At 38.7% G+C, this 12,833-nt stretch overlaps 1 protein-coding gene across 1 annotated transcript in view; it reads right to left on the reverse strand.

Annotated features, from left to right (window-relative positions):
- LOC149083475 (tyrosine-protein kinase transmembrane receptor Ror2-like) overlaps positions 1-11,328 on the reverse strand; it is a 115,176-nt gene extending 103,848 nt beyond the window's left edge. Inside the window, exon 1 of the mRNA XM_089233993.1 lies at positions 10,778-11,328. Within this exon, the coding sequence (XP_089090119.1) occupies positions 10,778-10,892 (115 nt within the window). The 5' untranslated portion in view covers positions 10,893-11,328. The remainder of the gene's footprint in view (positions 1-10,777) is intronic.
- Positions 11,329-12,833: the final 1,505 nt, after the last annotated feature.

Genomic DNA, 12,833 nt, shown 5'->3' on the forward strand with positions numbered 1-12,833 from the left:
GTACCACAAATTATCGTGGGTGCTCAGCACTCACAAGCACCTCCGACGTCAATGATTATAAGTTTGTTATTCATGTAAACAAAAAATTGAATTTTTCGACAATAGTGATCACACCTCTTTGTTCAACAAAATTAACCTTTCACAAAATTAATCAAATAAAAGTGTTGAATGCGATTCACAACGAATCTCAGATGTTTTTTCAAAGTAAACTGATTTTTTTTATACGTTCATGACACGTTTATGGTGGAGAATGAAAGAAAAAGAAATCGAAAATTTTACGTACACGGTAAAGTGAGACCAATGCATAAGAAACGACGACCTTTAAAAAATCGATAAATTCGCTATAAAACTAATTAATTACCATTTTAAAGATAACTGACGAAAAAAATAAGTCATTAACTACTGTAATTGATGAATCGTTTTCATTCCCCTATGAAACAAAAAAAAAAATTTCGAAGTTCTTGAAATGGACGCCCTATAATGTCTTATGGTTATATTGCTAATACATTGTCTCTTTTTTTTCAAAAGTGTTAGAAGCCACTAATTTCAATGAAGCCTATGCAAAAAACTTCCATTAAACATGCTGCCACTAATTTCAATGATAAGAAGCCGGAACATACACATTCCTAAACATTACAGATTACGCATCACGAAAAACAGATCCTGCACAAACGAAAATCGAAACACATTAGAAGCTCCTGCACACAGACAAATGTTTACACGGAATTTATAAATTTGATTCGTCATGACAAATCAAGATATCGATCAAATCAATCATCAGCTTCACCAAACTTGCAGGTGGTATGTAAACCAAAACAACAAGACCGAAGTTGATCCTTAGCTGAGGCTCTCTTCAGACAATCCCCCATTTAAACTAAGCCCACATTGCTCACCAAAATAGGTTTAGTGCAAGACGATTCGTCCTGGCAGATATGTGTATTTCTTTTTCCTCAATTCAAGTTCTTCATGCATTTCATGTCCACAACACAAGTGCGTACTCATATTGTCGTATTCATGTTGCTCACCGTCATTCATGCGGGAATGTGCGTGTACGTGTAGTGAAACCTGACGAAGTTTTTTTTGTTTCTCTGTAATGCTTGTTATGTGTAGTGCTGCCATCTGCCACCAGTTTTTCTAACTATGAGTGAAGTGTTATGATTGGATGATTTATCGTTGTAGGACTGTTGCTCTCTGTGGCGAGACTTTTTAACGGGGAGATCGGCTCGCCTTTGCGCCTTGAAGTTGGGAACCACAGAAAACCAACTTCAGCCGACCACCACTGTGGGGTTCGAACCCGGATCCTAGCATCGCAAGTCCGTCACTATAACCACTCGACCACCACAGCGGCAAATACTACACAGCAGCTGACTACTAAATTACTTGACGCGTGGGGCCTTTAGTGAATTGGGCTGACGAAGGAATAACGGAGAAAAAAAAAGAAAGAAATGAAGCCCATACATAAAAACATTTCCGTGTTGAAGTTACGCATTTTCACCCCGCACTAGCACCTATGACTATGCAGATAAAAACCGAAATAACTAACTATGCAGCCGAGCCCTAATCGTCAGCCAATCTTTAATGAAATCCGTCTAGAATTAAAGGGGGGTTCAGTAGATAATAATACACACACACGCGGAAATGAAGTTTGGTTTCAAGTAACGCACGTTCCTCCCTCCCCCCGGACGTCATTGCGAGTGAATTCATAAACACGGCATTGGATTACTAGTCATTTTTCTTCTCTTAATACTCAATGTGATTTTTTTTTGTCGGAAAACAACCTACCCCCCTCCTCCTCTAAGGTAACCCGTGACGAAATGAATGGAAGAGGGCGCAGTAGCACAGGCAACACCATCTATAGCAAAAAGCCTCCACGAGATAGAAGCTAATGACTTCACTGAAAAAGGTCACATCTCACCTATATCCATTTATCCATTAAATATACTACAAAAAAGGGTAAAAGTGGCGCATGCATCGGCCTGATATATCCAATAGCTATAGGTGAGATTAGAACCCCTTTATATACGTATATATAAGATCGATAAGATACTCACCTAAAGTACCAAAGGATGTTCCGAAGTGTAGCGAGTTCAATACCCGATTCAGAAACTTTCCTGACGCGGAGGTTAAACTGATGCGCGAGAACATCGCCACAGAAAAAGATTACTACCGCAGGGAGTCCCACACCGAGGGGTTAGTGCACCAGTCCCTCAATGAACATAAAAAAAGGGCAAATTGTCAAACTCTGCCGCTAGGAATAGGTGCAGAAAATGACCCAGTGCAATAAAAAGGATCAATGAATGAAAGAGGTTAATCCCTACATGTACATAATTCAAATAAATAATGCAGGAGGTTCTTGCGATCTTTTCCATCCGCGACCCAAAATCAACAAAAAAGATAAGCTTCGCGACCCATGGGCGTGTTGTTTTTTTTTCAAAATTAGTAAAACCACGGACGCAACAAGTGCAACAGGACTGTGCGTGGATTTGTAAGACTCATCTAGGACAGTGGTTCTCAATCTTTGGAATTCCGTGGCCCGGTCCTTTGTTGAGTGGAAAGCCCGGTCACGACTAATGGGAAATAAGTGGAAAAAACTGAAATGATGCATCACTCACGGCCCGGCGATTAAGAAACTCTGATCTAGGAGGTCCCTAAGACTAAATTTTGGGTCGCGACCATAGCTCAAGAATCACTGGCCGAAAGTAAATTTGTACGATCCATCTCGGGAGCGCCTGCGACCAGTGGCGTATTTACAAGGGGACTGACATCAGTCAAACTGGGCCGTGTATGACTCAATCTCATTTATTCCCCATTAGTCGTGTGTATGTGACCGGAACTTCCCCTCACAAAAAAAGAAATCAACCGGGCCGCGTGCTTCCAAAAAGGTTGACAACCACTACTTTAGAGTACCGCAAGTACGCCATGTAGCTCCAGGTTGAAAAATACTTTCATAGACGACCAACTCTGCTCAGATTGCGACGCCCTCATAAAAGGTGGTGGTAGAGCCACCAACCACTAAATTTCGAGTTTTCATCACGCTGCCCTCGTGGCAAAGCATTCCCCCTGTGCTTGACCTTATTATTTTTTAATGCCACATTTCTGGTCCAGCTGAAAATGTCCGACATCAGAGAAGAGATCGTTGCTATTTATTTCAGTCAGCACGGGGAATCAAGTGTCACCAATTAAAGAGCGGTCCACACCAGCCAAAAAAAAAAATAAGAAGAAGCGTTCGTCGCCACCATGACCCTTTTTTTAGTTGTTAAACACTGAATGAATGATGGTGGAAAAAAAGGGGGCACTTGCCCCCGGCTTCTCCCCTAGTTAGTAAGCTATCAACGCTAGTGACGCAATTGACGATGAGAACTGAGGGTGGTGGAGAAAAGGATAACACACATCTGATTATGAATCATATAAGAAAAAAAAAGATCTGTGGAAACAGTTTGCTGATAGTAGACACACACACACACTGAAGCCCACCACAGAAATGTATTAAAAAAAACATGAGCGGACATAAACAAGCAGCTCTTGTTTTAAAAGTCTGTCTCTCGATAGGGACGCCATCTTCTCGTGGAAAGACGCATTCCGTTTCCTGTCCCTATGCATTTTCAGTGTGGCAATCACTTCTTTGGAAAACAAATATTTTGCTCTCTTGGAAATTTTACCGTGGTGGATGGGCATGGGTGGTTGGTCACGTCTGTCCGATTTCCGGCAAAAGACAGACGCCAATCGTTGTTTTGAGCATTGCTGTGACCAGGGCCGTCCTAAGAGCATTATGGGCCCCCGGGCAGTGATTTTTCCGAGGCACTAAACCTGGTAAATTTTTTTTCTCGAAAATTTCATTTTTGTGAGGCCCCCCCCCCCTCTTCTCTTGAGGTGTCCGGGTGGGCCCCTTGCGTTAAGACGACACTGTTGCTGAGCGCAGTCGGATTTAGGGGTTTGAAAACTGTGGCCTTTGCGAAATTTTGCCACCCTCTATCGATTCTGTTCCAATTTTTTAACCGCTTATTTCTCAAATTTGCCATCCTGGGTTATAGTTCAACCTAGATACCCCGCCCCACAGAAATCATGCCTCTGTCTCCAAGTCACTGCTTTGGCCACTAACCTTTACGTCCTCTAGGTAACTATTTTGGTCACTGTCATGCTTAGACACTCTGTTCGTCACTCATATGCCTACACTCTCTCTAAGTCACTGTTTTGGTCACTTACATGCTTGCACATTCTTTTGGTCATTCACATGCTTACACTTTCTAGGTCACTCTTTTGATCACTCACATGCTTACACTAGTTCTCTAGATCACTCTTTTGGCCATTGTCATGCTTACACTCTGGGCCCGTCTTTTTGCCACTCCCATGCTTACACTCTGGGCCCGTCTTTTTGCCACTCCCATGCTTACACACACTCTGTTGGTCACTCCCATGCTCACACACACTCTGTTGGTCATTCCTATGCTAACACTCTGTAAATCACTCTGTTGGTCATTCCTATGCTAACACTCTGTAAATCACTCTGTTGGTCATTCCTATGCTAACACTCTGTAAATCACTCTGTTGGTCACTCCTCTGCTAACACTCTGTAAATCACTCTGTTGGTCATTCCTATGCTAACACTCTGTAAATCACTCTTTTGGTCAACCACCGACTTGATTCCTCACACTCTAGATCCATCTTTCGGTCACTCGCATGCTTGCACACTCTGTAGGTCACTCTTTAGATCGCCATTGACTTGATCTCTCGCTCTCTAGGTAAAGGTATATTTATGGTAATGCTGCCTGCCGCCCCCTCTAATACTCTACTTCAATTTTTCTTGACCACTCATTCCTTAAATTTGCCAACCTGGACTACAACCCGCTTAAGTCTACCCTGTGAATACACTTCTGTTACTGAGCATTCAAAGCAACAGTGGGCTACTCAAAAATTCCTCGAATTAACAGTGAGCAGCGCTTCCGGACACGGATCGGGGCATAAATCCTGCTTTATGGATATTAACATACATTTGTTTGAAAATTTTCAAAGAGTTTTTAATATGTATCGTCGTGAAAAATATGATTGCTTAAGGCAGGGCTGGACAAATCCTATGCGCCAGGTTGCCATGGTGACCAAAAAATTGGTATGGGCACCTAAATTTTTTTTTGTGTGTAATTACTTAATTGCAAGTTGAGAGCAGCATAAAATGATTGGAATTTATAGCAGCATATCTGCCAAAATGCAAAAGGTTGATTATGCCCTGAAAGAGTCAAAATAAGCATTATTCTGGACTTTTATGTTTGGGTAAAAATGTTTGTAATTTGTCCAGCCCTGACTTTTGAGGTGAATCGCTGTTATGTTAGTGATTTTGCATGAGTATATTCATAGAGATGTAAAATTCACGAGCATAATCTTTAGTAGTAGAATATTCTCTAGAAGGACTACTATCTATAAAATTGATGTTTGTGTGTGTGTTCTCTATACGAATCTACAATTTTAGATCGATTGTCACCAAATTTTGCATATATACCAAATGGAACCCGACTTGAACGATAGGCTACTTTCAAATTTCGTCAAAGCAAGGCAAATGCCCCAAATGGGCAAAAAACTGTCGGGAAACAATGGTTTTTGGGCCTGAACAATCACTTTCCAAACGTTTACTTTGGTTACCGTCATGGAGCTTATATTACCGGAGGGAGCATCCAGCCGCCGCGACGGCGTCTACATCAAATGCAAGGAAACCACGTGACTCGGTGAAAACAAAGTTCGTTTGCCCATAGAAATGTACAGTTCGGTCTCTAAATAATGGGTTTTAAAGATTAAAAAAAAAGGATTGTGAACTCATCTAAACATGAAAAATGATTAAATTATTTATTTCATTAATGCTGGAATAATTTTTTCGTTAATGCTGAAAAATTTCTTTCATCAATTCTTGAATTTTCCTCATTAATTCTGGAATTATTTCCTTTATTATTATTTCTTTCATTAATGCTGAAATTATTTCTTTCATTAATGCTGAAATTATTTCTTTCATTAATGCTGAAATTATTTCTTTCATTAATGCTGGAATTATTTCTTTCATTAATACTAGAATTTTTTCTTTCATTAATTCTAGAATTTTTTCTTTCATTAATTTTGGAATTATCACTTTCATCAATCTGAAATTATCTTTCATTAATGCTGGATCGGAATTATCGCTTTCAATTATTTTGGAATTATCGCTTTCAATTATTTTGGAATTATCTTTCATTAATGCTGGATCGGAATTACCGCTTTCAATTATTTTGGAATTATCTTTCATTAATGCTGGATCGGAATTATCGCTCTCAATTATTTTGGAATTATCGCTTCATTAATGCTGAAATTATCACTTCATTAATGCAGAAATTACCTCTTTCATCGATTTTGGAATTACCTCTTCCATTAATTCTATAATTTTTTATTTCATTAATTTGGAAAACTCTCTTTAATGAATTCTAGAATTTTTCTTTCATTAGTTTTGGAATTATCCCTTTTTCTTAATTCTCGAATTATTTCTTTCATTAAAACTAGAATTTTTCTTTCATTTATTCTGGAATCATCTTTCATTAATGCTAGAATTATCTTTCATTAATGCTAGAATTATCTTTCATTAATGCTAGAATTATCTTTCATTAATGCTAGAATTATCTTTCATTAATTCCGGAATTATCACTTTCATTAATTTTGAAATTATTAATTTCGCCAATGCTGAAAGTACCTCTTTCATTAATTCTGGAATTATCTTTAATTACTCTCATGAAAGGAATGCCACATGCGACTCATGAAAGGAACAAATATAAATTAAAGAAACATAGAAATGAATCGATCTGCCTGTTTTTGCTTCAAAGAATACTTGATTAAAGTTGCGGAATTTCTTCAATGTAATTTATATGCACCCATAATTAATTTCAAAGCATCCTAAACTATATGGATTGATGCGATTGGATAATATAAGACAATACAGAGACATTAATTCTCATTTTCGTGCTTGAGAAGATATAAAAAGCTGAAATTAATGTTATTGCATAAATATCCACCTCAAAAGTAAGTCTGACTCATTATTTTATATTTAATGTTCTAGGCTTCGTATTTCTAAGCGAACTCAATACTTCGAAAATTAAAAATTCAATTCGTCAAAATTATTGATGTGGCGGAAAACCCCACTAAATTTCCGCATTTCTACGCTAAAATCGGCAGTTTTAACATTGATCTCTATGGGGATCGTGTTTGTTTGCAACGAGTCACGTGATCTTCCGACGGAGATTGGGGGGGGGGGGGGGGGACGTTCTCAGCATTGCCAAGGCAGAGACCGCTGACGTCATGCTCCCTCCAATAATATAAGCTCGAAGCTAGATGCATATACACGCGATATAATATGCCTTTACAATGTTTTGTCACATCTTTAACGGTACCAGTATATGTATAATAGTTTACTTTATGCCTTTATAATGTTTTGCCACATTTTCAATACACTCAGTAATGAGGCTTTTTGAATAGACGTCATAATCATCATCAGCACCACTTTGAGGATAAGGCAAAGGATGATCCCATAGAAAGTGTTAAAATTGCCGATTTTACTGTAAAAATGCGGAAATTTTTAGTGGGGTTTTCTGTCACCAATAATTTTAGAAATTGTATTGAATTCTCGCGAATACACGCGAAGTCCAGAAAATTAAATATGAAGTAATTAGCCCCGGACCTACTTTTGAGTTGGATATCCATGCAATAACATTGATTTCACCTATTTATCCACATCTTCTCAAGCATGAAAATTAATGGCTCCGTATTGTCTTTTGATTTATTCAACTGCATAAATTCATATAGTTTAGGATATTTTAAAATTAATTATGGGCCCGTAAAAAGTACATCGAAAGAATTCCACAGCTTTAATTAAGCATTTTAACATGCTGGATCTTGAAGTTGCGGGGAATCGAAATACTTAGCGCTCCTTAAAAAAGGGGAAAAAATATATATATATATAAATCATGGTCGGAGATACGCCCCCCCCCCCCACAGTGTCAAAGGTGGATTCGACTGCTCTAATGTTTATATGAATTGACATCATCATTGTGCCCCCCAGCAATAATGACCGTGCCCCCCCCCCCAGACTTCCAAGTCAATCTCCGCCTATGATATATATTTATTTCTACGTTTCTTTAAATCTAGATTTGTTTATTTCATGAGTCGCGCAGGAAGTCGGCTTATTGGTTAACTCAGAGACAGTTTGCATATCCCTCAAAGAAAGAGGGTGATATCACGTGATCCAAAAAGCCTCATTAAAGGAAATTCGGGCAGCGCCGGGTATTATAGCTAATTATAAATAAATTGGGAATATTTTCATTATTCTTGATCAGAATATTCTCCAGTTGTTTATAATAATACTTCCAGAAAATATTTTCAAGAATATTTCTAATAATGTGTATTACAATAAATAAAATATCTACAAATTACTTATATTCTGATGAATATTCTCATCAAGATTAATAGTCGAGAACATTCTCCGGAAGGACTATTATAAATATAACTTGAGAATAGTTCTTATTATTCTTCGATAAGAATATTCTCTAGTAACGTAAAACCTGTCAAGAAGACTTGGCTGAATTGCACAACTGGCAAAGAAATACGAAATTTGAGTGTATGTACATAGAAGAAAACAACAGTTCTGTATCTTCTTAAAATGAAGGTGAATTTTTGTTTTTGAATAGCTTCCTTTGTCAATCAACTTTGGTTTTATTTTTTGCTTTGAACTTATTTCTGAAAATTTATCTGATTTTAAAAAGAAATTTTTCTTATCTTTAAAGGTTTTCAAAATCTTAATGACAAAAACTTTGGGAACTTTCCACCATGACCGAGAACATTCTCAGAAATTCTGAGAATATTCTCAAACTAAAAGTTTTTATTATGAGGTGATTATACCAAAGTGTTCTGTTTTAAATGTTTCTGGCAATGAAATTAAATTATATTTCATAATATAAACAAAATTAATAAAAAATTTTAATTATTTAAAAGAAAAATGAATATCTTCAATTTTTACACACAGGAGAATATTCTCACCCCACATCTCTAGCATGTATTATACATCGTTGTATTTTTGCATGAGTATAGTTTAAGAACCACTATATAAACTGAAGCATTTTTGAAACCATTGTTACCTACAGTATTGTTTTGTTAAGCTCATTGTTGTAGAATGTAGAGAGCAGGGATTTTCAAACTGAGGAGCACCTCCTTGAGAAGCTGTGAAAGTTCATATGGTAAGGCACGAGAAACTATTCCAAACATACTCAGCGACAAGTTTTTCCTATGCAACGCTATTGAGAGACATATATGAACTTTAGAAGTTCCAGAAAGCTACTACAGCAAAATTTTCAAAACCCATATTTTAGAGTAGTGATTCTTAACCAGGGGTCCTTGTGGAGAACTTCAGAGAGGGTCAGTGAACGTGGATAAGTAAATGATTTTTTTGTTTCAATTATTAATGCAGCATATAGTTCTGTAAAAGAGTTCATACAGTATTTCTAGTTCTGTAAAAAAGATAATTGTTTGGGAAGCACTCTTTTGAAATGAGCATTGTTTGAGAAGCCGTTTATTTAAATAAATGTTCATCGGCAAAGCCAGGGCTTGACAAATTGGAAAAAACGTAGGCGCCAGCAAAAGTTCTTAATAGCCAAGCATGGCTTTTGCTCAAGAAAAAGTCATATATTATGTAGTTTTGTTGTGTATAACTTTCTAGAATTTAATGTATTTTCTTTTCATGTTAAAAGCATACTGTCATTAAAACAAAAAAAATTTATGTCATCCTTACTCTAATTTAACAAGCACATACAGAAAATTCTAGGTATTGATACAGATTTTCTAGTCGTCATGGCAACTGGATCGAGCCCTGATTTAAGCATAGTAAAAGCTTGTTATCTATTTAAGCATTGTCAGAGCCCATTGTTGATCTGAGCAATGCCAAAGATTGTTATCCATTTAAGCATTTTTGGAGCCCATTGTTGATCTGAGCATTGTCAGAGCCTACTGTTGACTTTGTGAAAACACATTACTTATTTAAGAATTGTCAGAGCCCATTGTCGATTGGAACATTGTCAGAGCTTGTTGTCTATTCAAGCATTGTCCGAGCCTACTGTTGATTTTAGCATTGTCAGAGCCTATTGTTGACTAGAACTTGGTCAGAGCTTATTGCGTATTTAAACATTGTGAGAGATATTGTTTATTTGAGCATTGTCTGAGCTTACTGTTGATTTGAGCATTGCCAGAACCCATTACATATTTAAGCATTGTCATGGCCCATTACCTATTCAGGCATTGTCGGAGTCTACTGTTTATCTGAACATTGTCAGAGCACATTGTGCAGAACCCCTAGTTGATTGCAGCATTGCCAGGGCTCGTTGTCTATTCAAGCACTGTTAGAGCCCATCATTGATTATTAGAGCATTACTTGAGAAACTTTTGTTGCTCTGATCACTCGATAAAGGGCTTCTCAAAGAGCAATATCTGTAACTCTGAGCATTGCTTGCTTTGAGCATTGATCTAGAAGTTATCATTGGATTCAGTTCATTGATTTTCAATCGAGTAACAAATTCAGAAATCGCGCTCATTTTAATGTTTCATCGACATACAAAATCGCAATTCTTGTCATATTTTCAATATCATGGCTTTCTCTCACCACCACCTAGAATCAAGCGGTTTTTAATACAACACAGATATTTTAGGCCATTTTACGATAACATTATCGTACTCCACAAAATTCGAAGCCAAATTTCAATCATAATAATAATAATAATAACAAACTCACCGCCATAAATTTCGGCTCCGGCGAATTCCGCGAAAAACACAAACAAAATAGCGGCGGCCGCACAACAACTAATCGACGATCCTCCCGGGCATCCGAAAGCTCCGCGATTAACCATCGCATATCAACTATTGATGAAACGAGTGTAATCGCAAAGAAAATATATTTGTTATGTTATTTAATATTATTATTTAGATGTATTTCCCGAAATCGGAGGCGGCCAAAGCGTTGGTCCTTTTCCTGCCGTTGTTGGCGAAAACACGCCACCGCCGAGGACTCATCGTAGTCAGAAGAGGCTTTTTATGCCGCTAGAGAAATTGCAGTGCCGATGACGAGAAACACGTGAACGTTGCCGAAATGGCCGGAGTTTTGTCCGCACATCTTTGTGGTTAAATAATATGAAATGAACCGCTTTGAGATATCTGTTATTTTCCGAATTGAGTAATGGAGAACCGCCCGTTCAGTCTCAGCGAAACCGCACAACACACGCAGAGACACAACACAGCGGCGATTTAATTGAGCGAACCACCCGCCGGCGCATCAAAGCAACACGATTGACGATGGCATTGAGCTGAAATAATGCTTTTTCCCCACCCCCCTAGTCTCTCGCTCTCTGAGAAGCGAATGGCGCCATCTATGTGCTGACATTGATATTTCAGTTCTGAATACCCTATGCATTTTCTGTTCGGGTAGGAAATCAATCTTCTGACTTCCGGTCAATTTCTCATGTGTTGCATTCAATCATCAAGGCCACAACAAGATCCTTGGTCAGCAGGGGAAAGCACGCATTTAGGTTCCTTCCCTTCGTAATATTGAGGGTGAGGCAGGGGCCGCCACTAGGGGGGTGAGGCGGGTATGGTGCGCTGGACTAGAGGGCGAGCAAATTTCACTTTTTAAACCCTCATTCAGCATTATAAGAGGACACTAAAATGCGTGCTTGCCCCGGCTGACCAAGATTCTAGTAGCGGCCCTGGGGAGAGGTTAAAGGGGGAAGTTTGCGTCCTCTCTGGTAAGGAGGACAAGACCCGCCTTCTTTCCCCTAGTTACGGCCCTTGGATGGGAGAGCAGGTGGGTCTGGCACTCTGGACCACAGGAGGTGCAAATTTCACCCATTAACCTCTCCTTCAACATTACAAGGGTGTGCCAAAATGCGTGCTCGCCTCAGCTGATCAAGCATCTAGTTCTGGCCCTGTCTGTTCCCTTTCGCAACCTATTATTAGTCACGAGCAGGGCCGCAACTAGGGGGGGGGGTGCAGGCGTATCTGGTGCTGAACGAAAAGAAGCGCCGAATTCATCTTTTAACTGCTTCTTCTACATCACAAGGGGCACCGAAATGCCGGTTTGCTTCGGGTGACAAAGTATCTAGTTGCGGCCCTGGTCACGAACCTGTGTCAGGGCCACAGGACAATAAAATTATAATATAGTAATTTTAAATTTTTTCATGATATAAATTCACTATAGAGGGCCCTGCTCCAAGATGTGGGATCATGACGTGTACCTTGGAGCAGGACAGTCTAAATTCGTGGGCCTACCTGGTTATTCCTCCCCAAGACCTTTGAGTATGCATTTGAGGCTGACTCATGTTCAAGGCATAAATTCTACTACTACTACTTAACCGTACATGCACATCAAGCACATTTCTCTACTGAATTAAAGGGCATAAATTTCGAATAAATTTTCGCGATGCTATTTTGCACATCTGAAAGACTGGATGGTTAGCTCCCATAATAATATTGTCATCAATTTCAAGATTCTAATACAAGAAATATGGAAGATGCAGCCCTCTGGCTTTGAGCCAGCTTAGAGCATCTGGTTAAAAATGTTCATATACCAAAGATGAGATTTAATCCTCAAACTTTTAAATCAGGTGCTTCAACCAGCCATCAGGTGGCTTATGGAGGCCATGGCTGTAGCCCTGTCAGCACCACCCCTACAAGGTTCTTGCCAGATCAAGTGGTTCCCAGTCTTTTTGGAATCGAAATGGTAAAGTCCCTCGGGATCTTTTTTGTTTCTGAAGCTTATAGTTGGTTTGAGCATTGTTGTAAAGTTCACCTTTGGT

The sequence above is a fragment of the Pholcus phalangioides genome, unplaced genomic scaffold, assembly GCF_987345545.1.
Source record: "Pholcus phalangioides strain wild (caught in Gottingen) unplaced genomic scaffold, Ppha-v1.0 ptg000008l_1, whole genome shotgun sequence".
NCBI lineage: Eukaryota > Metazoa > Arthropoda > Arachnida > Araneae > Pholcidae > Pholcus > Pholcus phalangioides.